Raw genomic sequence first — 10,804 nt, forward strand, 5'->3', positions numbered from 1 at the left:
TGCGGTAGTCGTATTACTCTGCTGCTCTCTATAAGCGATTTTGTTGTTGTTGTTGTTGTTGTTGTTTGTTGTTTAACGCCGCACTCAGCAATATTCCAGCTATATGACGGCGGTCTGTAAAATAATCGAGTCTGGGCCAGACAATCCAGTGTTTGACATCATGAGCATCAATCCAGGCAATTGGGATACGTTGACATGCATCAACCAAGTCAGCGAGCCTGACGAACCGATCCCGTTAGTCGCCTTTTACGACAAGCATAGTCACCTTTCACGGCAAGCATGGGTTGCTGAGGACCTATTCTATCCCGGCATCTTCACGGGTCTATAAGCGATTTTGATATTGACTTGTAGCAACGAAGAGTTGGGGGCTGTTCCATTGTGTTTTCTCCAAAACTGCTTCGCACGTTACATGCCTCAGCAAAGTGCATGCATCTCGATCTAACGACAAATAGAACACGATTCACTTCCCAAGACACTTGCCTTCAAATACGCGTACTCACATGTTAGATCGTGAAACAATATATTTACTTATCGAGTTGGAAACGGGCATGGACAGGAAAAGAAGCGAGCCTGCACCAACTCGCCAGTCCCACAGTAATGTACACTGAGTATGCATATATAAAGTAATCGATCAACAGAATTCACATGCATACCAATTACGGTATACGAAATGTAATCCCATGTGACGCCTAATCATGATTATGGAAATATAACTGGTTGCTTTCTGGAAAGGAACACTTGTTCACATGAACTCGGGTACAGTAAACTACGGTTATAACGAACTCAAAGGGACTACTAATTTTAGTTCGCTATAACCGTGATTCGTTATAAGCATATATACATCATAACTACAGCATATAGTCGGGACAAAAAAGTTAGTTCGTTATATCCGTTAGTTCGTTATAAGCGTGTTCGTTATAACCGTAGTTTACTGTATTTAGTATGGAGGACATGGGGCACCAGGGTTGGCGTGTAATATGGAGCATGAATAACAGTTTGAAACGAATGGTAGACCCACTGGTAGACCGAATGGTTTAAGAGAGGCGTCACGTTACGTTCAGACCTTTCAGGGGCTGTAGGGTAGCCTTGTTGTTAAACTGTTCGCGCGTTACGCCGAAGACCCGGGTTCTATTCTAATCACTGAAGTGATTCTGGTATTAGACGTGTACCTCTTTCATAAAACCCACAGGACGTGCATGGTGCTGATAAAATAAATAAATCAGAACGAACCGGGATTTGAACCACTATCCTTGGTTTCTGGCACGTCTAATTAGGGACTACACTCTGCAACGTGTTTTCATCGTCTTCTTATACATTTGAAGGCGTCTACGTGAATTTAGAAAGCCACGAAACAGTTGCGATTTCTAAAAACGATGCGTCGGTGCGTACGCATTGTACCCCAAGGGTAACCCCTGTTGCATATATAGAGGACGACCAGCGTGTTTAACACCCGGGGGCACGTGTGGCCCAGTCGTCTAGGGCGCCGCGATTCGCTGTGCAGAGTTGCGTCCCTTTGACACGCCAGAAACCTGTGATTGTGGCTTCGAATCCCGGTTCGCCCCGATTATGTTTCTAGGTTTGTCAGCACCATACCCGTGCTCGTGGGTTTCACCGAAGTGGTAAACGTCTGAGACCTGCATCACTTCGGGCTTTCCTCCCACATTAAGCTGACACGCCGTGATATAACTGGAATAATGTTAAAGGCGGCGTTAAACCCAATGCACGCAAGCACGCACGCACGCACGCACGCACGCACGCACGCACGCACGCACGCACGCAGACACGCACGCACGCACGCACGCACGCACGCACGCTCTCACGCACTCACTCACTTACTCACAAACACCCATCTGACCTGCATTACAATGTTCCGGAATACAGGTGCTGTAGACGAACAGATATAATTGATTTATTTCTCTGTGTGCACAAAGACTGTTCGATATTTTCAACAGCTTGCTATTGATCTAGACAGTGGGCGGCATGGGTCTGCCGCTTTCATGCTGGTCGCCTCGTGTACGTACCGATAGATGACGGTTTACGACTTCATGATAATTTACCTGCAGCGCGTGAGATTGACAAATGCTACAACAGCTGGGTTTTTTAACCAGTCAGTATCATGTTGTTCTCACCGAATAATATCAATTTTGATCTAGCATGACTCAGAAACCACTTTCAGGGGTGTTTGATCATGATCGCATTCTAAATTTATATCTTTATACCCTGATCCAATTTATATTCTGGCGGCTCGACCAGCACGCGCGCATGTGTATCTTTGTGTGCGCGGCCGCGCGTGTGTGTTTCTGTTTCTGTGTGTGTGAGTGTGTGTGTGTGTGTTTCTGTTTCTGTGTGTGAGTGTGTGTGAGTGTGTGTGTGTGTGTGTGTGTGTGTGAGTGTGTGTGTGTTTCTGTTTCTGTGTGTGAGTGTGTTTGAGTGTGAGTGTGTGTGTGTGTGTGAGTGTGTGAGTGTGTGTGTGTGTGTGTTTCTGTTTGTGTATTGCTCTCTGCATGTCTGTCTCTGTCTATTAGTGTGTCTGCGTGCGTGTTTGTGGCTGTCTGGCTGTCTGTCTTTCTGTCGCTCTGTGTGCGGTTTGTATGTATCTGTCTTTTTTCTGTGTGTATGTCTGTCTTTCTGCGCGTACGTGCGTGCGTGCGTGCGTGTGTGAGTGACGATATTTTTTCGGTCATTGATTCAAGACATATTATAATTTATTTCTGTATATTTTAGAATCGTTTGTTTACTCGTTTTTTTGCATGAGTTTGTAGCGGACGTACGTGCGTGCGTGCGTGCGTGCGTGCGTGCGTGCGTGCGTGCGTGCGTGCGTGCGTGCGTGCGTGCGTGCGTGCGTGTGTGTGTGTGTGACGATATTATTTCGGTAATTGATTCAAGACATATTATAATTTATTTCTGTATATTTTAGAATCGTTTGTTTTCTCGGTTTTTTGCATGAGTTTGTGGCGGATGCCACCGGTAGGGTAGGTTACACTTACATTGTCGCGAACACCTGGTATCATCACACTACGATAGTGAGTCATAAACACATGCATATGATATAGTCGGAACTATTGTTTTTTGGCTTTTATTAAGATGTGTTTATACGTGTGGCGGTGTGACGAGTGTACGACTTAATCACTCTCATATTTTCTTAATTGTATTGAATGGATTTGTTGGTTTGTTTATTTGTTGCATAAGGCCGCCCTGAGCAATAATACAGCTATATGACGGCGGTCTGTAAATAATCGAGTCTGGACCAGACAATCCAGTGACTGACATCACGAGCATCGATCCACACAAATGGGATACGATGACATGCATCAACCAAGTCGGCGAGCCTGTCCAACCGATCCCGTTTGTCGCCTCTTACGACAAGCATAGTCGCCTTTTACGGCAAGCATGGGTTGCTGAAGACCTATTCTACCCCGGATCATCACGTGAATGGAAAGCATATTCATAAAGTGGTTTGCCCTCCGTCATGTGCTAGTCCTAGGGGGTGTTCCGGAGTTCGATCCCCGCGAGGTAGAAAAGGTGAACTCTTGGAATGTCAAATACATTTTGTATGTGCTTTCATGCCCTGGCTGTGTTCCTTGTTCATTAGTTCACAAAACACTCTGATGTCCGTGAATGTGTTCATCCGTACAAGCTTTGGAATTAAAACGAACATTATATATTAGTTTTCCTGGCGCAAAGTCTCTGTTATTGATCAATAAACAAATCGACAACAAATATTTGTCATAATTTAAATTTCCATTACAGCCAATCATCTTTTAATGACACAAGTAAAATACAAACAATGTTTTTTAATCATATATGTTCAACAGGTCCAGTCAATCGATCTCTTTGTCGTTATAAACGTTTTCAATTGTGTTCACCTCAAATCGAAGCCGCAATTTAACCATACACTAACAAATGAATATATTAATCGATTTCATGAACAGTTTGAACACTTGCAGTCCCAGAGGACGTATCGATACAATCGATAACTTACACTCCCAATCTTACCGACTACAATTGTTATTGGAGTGCGTGTTACGTTCTTCAGCAGCAACGTTACTCGAGCACATGACGTGACGGCGTTCAATACCTGCAACCTGTTGCCGTTATTGTTGGGTTTGTGACAGGATCGACTATCTAGTCGCTAGTTATTGCTCTGTACAGCTGCACGCAGCCAATGTATGTAGGATCATGAAAAGAACCGTCATATGTCTCTGTATTCATGTAGGCGATATCACTCAGTCCGCGCTGTCAGAACGGTTTAACGTCAACATTGTGTATGGCTAATTGAATATAGTCCTGGCTCCTTCACCATCAGATAACAGCAGAAAACAACAGAAAACAGCAGATAAGTACGGTGAGTAATAGATACATTGCATATAGCTTTGGGTGATGGATCTTTTCTTATATTAATACTTAAAATCCACGACACCGAATTTATTAACATGAAAGAGATGAATATGTAGTTCCGATACTGTGATATGAACTACACAACAAAATCGGACACTATGTATTCGTTGACCTACAAATTAGGAATGGTTGCTATACTAAAAGGGGCTTCCTTGTCAGAAGTACGTACGAAGTATGAGGAAATTAATTTTAATAGTACGTACTACGTGTACTGCTGCTTCTCAGGTAACGTTCCAAGGCTACTGGTGTGGCTGTGTGGTGGTGTTGTGATCATGACTTAACGCATAATTCTTTCATTCTCCTTCTTTTCTTTCTAAAACCGTGTCGGTTAATTAGTTCTCTCAGTCGGTTGATGTTAGTGATGGGGCGGTAGAGTAGCCAAGTGGTTAATGCCTTTGCTCGCCATGCCCCGAGTTCGTTTCCGCACATGGGTAGTGTGTGAACCCTTTCTGTGTGTTTCCCTTGTGTAGCTTTAATAAAGGTGTAAAAATTAACCTCACTCACTTCCTAACTCACTCACTCACTCACTCACTCACTCACTCACTCACTCACTCACTCACTCACTCACTCACTCGCTCGCTCACTCACTCACTCACTCACTTAAACGCCACGTCACCACGCGTGTAGAGAATAAACTGCATGTAAGATACTTGATAATATATGTGCATGACGTGTAATATAATCTCATATGATATTATCAAAATTGAAGGAACAACTGTTGCAACGACATAATATTGCAATATACAGTCATACACACGCTGTATCGTTACGAAATGCACAACGCAGTATGATGTTTTTCACCAGAACACACAAACCCTACACTCGCCCACTCGTGCATATTTGCCACAGAAATGTGATCTCATACTTACGGAGACTCCGAATAAGACTATGCTCGAACATCTGCCACCTAGAAACACACCTTGCGTCCGACTTATTGATCAACTGTAGGGAAGCTATCAAAATCCAAACAAACATTTAATCGTGATGTGTGAGTGGGTACATGTATGGTTCATACGCCGCATTCCGCATTCCGCATTCCGTCAATTTATCGGGAAAATGGCTCCACGCAATGCACTTACATGGGAATCGAACCCGGGTCTTCGACCTGGCAAACAAACGATTATATTGTAATAAAGTGGCTACCCAACCGTCCCTTGATGAGAGGCAACAGAGTTACCAGTTAAGCAGACAAGTCAAAACTGAATAATCGACAGCTTATATGGAATTAGTTTGTGGAAACAAATTGGAGATCCGGTTCAGTAAAACCAAAATTCGTTCAGTTGATATGGATTAGCAGTGTGAATCCAATTGGAGTTAAACTAAGCGTTATCTATTTTTGTCGACAAAATATAAGTCATTTCCAATTCAATATTATGATAATGACGCTTCATACCTTGAACTTACGTCTTAATGCGTAGTGTAACACCACGTTTTGGGGAACCTTTAGCAAAATGATTGGTTGGTTGGTTTGTTGTTTTATGCCGCACTCAGCAATATTCCAGCTGTATGACGGCGGTTAGTAAATTATCGAGTCTGGACCAGACAATCTAGTGATAGATATTATGCGCATCGATCCACGCAATTGGGATCGATGACATGCATCAACCAAGTCAACGCGCCTGACCACCCGATCCCCTTAGTCGCCTCTTACGACAAGCATAGTCGCCTTTTACGGCAAGCATGGGTTGCTGAAGATCTATTCTACCACGGATCTTCTCGGGTCTTCAGCAAAATGAGATCTGATAATGGTGACATGTTCATAAATATGAAGTGAAAAACTTACATAGATTTTGATGAACATCAATTGTGAAAATATCATGATAAGGTCGGAATCGTACGCTTTTCGCGAACACCAGGTGTCATCACTGATTTCACTGGTCCATTCATATAAATTGACAGCTATTTTGCCCTTTACGCCAAATAGAATTTGTTTCGGCGGATAATCAAGACTGGTTATTCTCTCGCATTGACATATTATATTTAATTTACTGGTCGATGTTTCTGTTGTTGGACTGAAGTCCCCGAGTTTCATTATAAGCTCAGTAGCATTTATGCTGAGTCAGCTACAAAAGAAATGTTTGGACCGATACTGCTCCCAAATGTGTTGCAAGACGAATATATTTCTTAAACGTTATTTTTTACTTATAAACAGCAGAATCTCCGCTCTTGTACCCAACAGACGTAATTAAAAAAAATAACATCATGATGTCGTTTGTATTTGTTTCAAGAAAATCAGTATATGCCCTATATCGTGTCACTGGATTTTCTAGTTCATCGATTACTTGGCTGTCGTGTTTGTTTACAGACCGCCGTCGCATGGCGTACAGTCAATACATACTGACTTTTTAGGCAAATTGTGTGAAAGTTGGCTGCCTTTTCGCGAGCACCTTTACGGGTAATGACTGATTTTCAGTGATCCATTCATATTAGTTACATAGCTAATTTGACCCTTACGCCAAGTCGCATCTGTTATAGGGTATTCTCCTACATTGACATGTTATATTGATCGAATATGTGTTGTTTTCTTGTTGCATCTACCACTATTTCTTTATCAGATTAAATAACAAGATGGCTACCGCTGAAAGTGTGAAAGACGATCATTTGACCTGCAGTATCTGTTACCGACCCTTCGCAGAACCGAAGACGCTGCAATGTCTTCATACCTTCTGCCAGGAATGTCTGCAGCATCATATCAACCACGGCAACCACATCCGGGGAATCCCCTGTCCTGTCTGTAGACACGTGACTGTTCCACAAGATTCGTTTCAACCACGTCAGAACTGGGCGAGGCTCATCAAAACAGATTTTAAACTAGCTGGGATATTGGAAGCATTGGGTCAAATGGAGAAAGGTAAAATTGGACTTGTTGATGAATTAACAAAATATTCGCTGGAATCCAAACAAATATGCCGAAATGTAGCAAAAGTATACGGAGAGATTCATTCTTGGGCCGTTCGTGATTCTCAGGAATCTGCCCTGTTTTCTATGGTGGTTGCACCTGATAGTTCTGTAAGACTTAAACTTAGAAAATATGACGCTCTACTAGTATCTACACATGTATTACGATGTAAAAGATTGACATGTGCAACGTCTTGAGCATTTGTCTTTCAGGTAAAAGGGCCCATCCAGATGCTATTGTAGTGACGGGATCGCCAAGTCACTTCAACGATCGTAAATCGCAACTGACAACAATGCTGCAAGTCCTCAGACCTGCTGTAAACTTCATTCAGGTTAAAATTGATACTGAGAAAGAGGGCATTAAGACGATGGGAGATACACGTGCGGAAACCGAGAACGACATTAAATCATATGTTGAGAAACTGATAGAGGACATCAAGCAAAAGGAAAACATCCTAATCAAAGACCTTAACAGTTCGTATGAGATGAAGAAAACGGAAAGTGAGGAAAATGTGAAACGTTTCAAGAAACTCGTTGAGGAAACACAAGATACCATTGGTCTGATTGACCGTCTGTTGTCCCCAGGATCAGAGTATGCTACCATGGAATGCCTCCCCCGAATTCAGAAACAACAGGAAGATGTGATGAAGTTTGTCACCGATCCACCAGTCGATGAGTGCCCCGTTTTGTTTTCATTTCATGGAAATATCACCCACGTTAAGTCCTTAATGAGCAGCCTGGAATTAGGATCGGTATGGTCCAACTCAGAAAGCGATGACATGTATGCCGTTGGAGGCCAGGAGACACGGAAGAACGTCCTACATCAAGAGAAGGTGGTTTCTGCCACAGCGATGCAGAGATACAATGTACCCAACAAACAGGAACCATCAGAACAGGAAGCATCATCAGACAATGGTGCAGACCCTCCAACTAGTCTTCCTGATCCTCCACGCACAGTTGAAGTTCCACCAGAACAACCTTCGAATCCATCCTATGTTCTTGAACGAACAATAAACACAAAACTTGACGAGGACAACTATGACCCAGAGCTCAGGAACATCGTTATTCTCCAGGGCAAAACCTCACCGGTGATAATAATCCTTGACTATGACAATGGAAGTTTGAAATCCTTTTATGAAGTTGATGGTCAGCCCAAACGTAATTCCCATAGATTTAGTGGTTATCCACAATCTATTGCAAAATTGTCAGAGGAAAGAGTCATTGTGAGTCTTATGAACTACAAGTTTTTCGTCTTTACTTCAGACCTTAAGCAAGTGAGCAGCATTGAGAGCGAGAAGTGGTACACGTGCATGACGACCGTGACCACACAGGAGAAGCTCCTCGGCTTTGTCAACACAACGACTACGACGATAATAGGTGGAAGGCATACTGTACTCGATCACTTAACGGTAAAGGGAAAACCATCAAACAAGTTCATAAACACAGCACCAGCAGAGGGAATGTTCGGCGAGGTGTCTCATCTGTGTTCAACGCCAAATAACAACATCATCGTCACCGACTGTACGAAACACGACGTCACCTGCATCTCCATGGAAGGAAGTCTTCTGTGGAGAGTTGAACCACGTGACCAGGAACTTGCCTGTCCAGTTGGAGTTGCCTGTGATTCCAGAGGAGATGTCTTTGTTGTTGACAAAGACAAAAAATGCATTGTGAAGATTTCCGGTGACCAAGGTCAAGTTTTGGGGGATGTTGTCACGAGAGATGCGGGTCTTGAGAACCCGATTGCTCTGGCGTTAGACACTGCTGACAAAATCTACGTCATACAGACAAACGGCGAAATACGCGTGTTTTCGTTATAGGCACAAGAGCGTTCATTAGAAATAGATCCTGACAAATGTAACTGAATCTTTTCCAGTCCTCAGTACCATGACTGTAAGGACAGGTTTTCCCATCGACTTAACTAGTAGTGATAGCAACTGAACAGTATGCGAGACTATATAATTCATTTTTCTGACGAATTCATACATTGGTCTAACTGGCACTAGCAAATCTCAGCATTTTGTAATAATGTTTCAAGGAGCAAGACACCAGTGGACACCAAGGGCATTGGGAGAATATATATGAACTGTCTACATCAACCTTACGTAAAATATTGTATTTTGAGGAAGAGTATTGTCAATTATTCAATTACTTTGCTTTAACAGTGGGGATATATTGTGGGTGTTACTTTACAATCATGGCAACTGTGCCAAATGCATTCTTAATTCTCATTTCCGTCTTTAAAGTGATTTATCTATTTCTCATGGCTTTTTTCAAATGTTTCTGTTGCGTTCTCGGGATTAATACGGTCCCCAGTATAGTAGTTCGTAAAGGACCCCGGCTGCGTCATACCAGAAGACGTTAAAAGATGGTACTTGTTGTTACCCTGCCTGGCGTTCGGCATGATTGGGATAAAATAAGAACTGGTCGGCTCGGAGTCAGTATACTGTATCTGAGTGAGGTATCCATATTAAACGTCGGCATGGTATCTCAATGGGCTATCAGTCCGGTTCAATACAAGAAGCCACACACACACGTCCCTACACATCCATATGTAAGTCCAATAATCGCGACGTTAAACCCAATTTCATCTCACCTGTAATAGCCAAATTTAATTGGGATTGTATAGTTGGCCAGCTGGCTCACTGCCTGTGTCAGTGTTGGACGCGAGAGGGCAATATAACATCTATTATCGCGGCGTGCTGTGAGTAATCGAACCTGGGCTGAAACAGCTGTGATAGCTTGCATACACAAAGACCTGTGTAAAATACCACAGTCAACATGAACTCATGGTTATTTACCTGATTCTCAATTAAAGGGAACTAAATATACAGCCCAAGTCATGTTCATTAGTGTCATTCAATTTGTCGGTCAAATTTATGATGTATATGAATAACCGTCACCCTCAAATCACAAAGACAAGTCCAGGGTGACACGAGGCACTAACGCCTAAACGTCCACTCTAAATTGGTTACAGGTCGGGGATGGTCCTCTTTTAAGTTCAGTAGGCGTGGCACAGTAAACCAAATCCAGAATAGCTGGCGATTAGGTGCCTCACTCTGGCAGTGTGGGTTCGAATCCCGGATCGGACCCAGCCAAGAAAAGGACGAGAATCTGTACTTTACTAAGAAAGTGTTATCCTAAATATAACATTTGTTACATTTGACCACTTTCTAAATGGCATTGTGTGTTCATAGCTTTCGACAATGGGAGCCGTGCCAATTTATACTTGTCCGAGGGGTACACAAAGTACGTGATCTAGACCATCAGTTGTCGGACTTTCGATTTTGTGGAAGCCTCGGTGTCTGAGTGGGCTAGATCGCTGACTTTGTGTGCTGGCGATGAAGTGCCTCACTCTGGCAGTGTGGGTTCGAATACCGGATGGGATTCAACCCCAGATAGTACGAGAAGTTGTACTAAGAAAGTGTTATCCCAAATGGAACGTTTATTACATTTGATCACTTTCGAAATGGCATTGTGTGTTCACAAATCCAGAATATTGACATAA

General features: G+C 42.9%; 1 protein-coding gene across 1 annotated transcript; it reads left to right on the forward strand.

Moving 5' to 3' along the window:
- Positions 1 to 4,124: 4,124 nt before the first annotated feature.
- On the forward strand, positions 4,125 to 9,555 carry LOC124140438 (tripartite motif-containing protein 3-like). The gene is made up of 3 exons (XM_046507990.2): positions 4,125 to 4,345; positions 6,954 to 7,249; positions 7,510 to 9,555. Exons 2-3 carry the CDS (start codon positions 6,967 to 6,969, stop codon positions 9,114 to 9,116), a joined length of 1,890 nt encoding a protein of 629 aa, XP_046363946.2. The 5' UTR covers positions 4,125 to 4,345; positions 6,954 to 6,966; the 3' UTR covers positions 9,117 to 9,555.
- The last annotated feature ends 1,249 nt before the right edge of the window (positions 9,556 to 10,804 follow it).

This window comes from Haliotis rufescens, unplaced genomic scaffold (assembly GCF_023055435.1).
Source record: "Haliotis rufescens isolate VD_foot unplaced genomic scaffold, xgHalRufe1.0.p SCAF_37, whole genome shotgun sequence".
Lineage (NCBI taxonomy): Eukaryota > Metazoa > Mollusca > Gastropoda > Lepetellida > Haliotidae > Haliotis > Haliotis rufescens.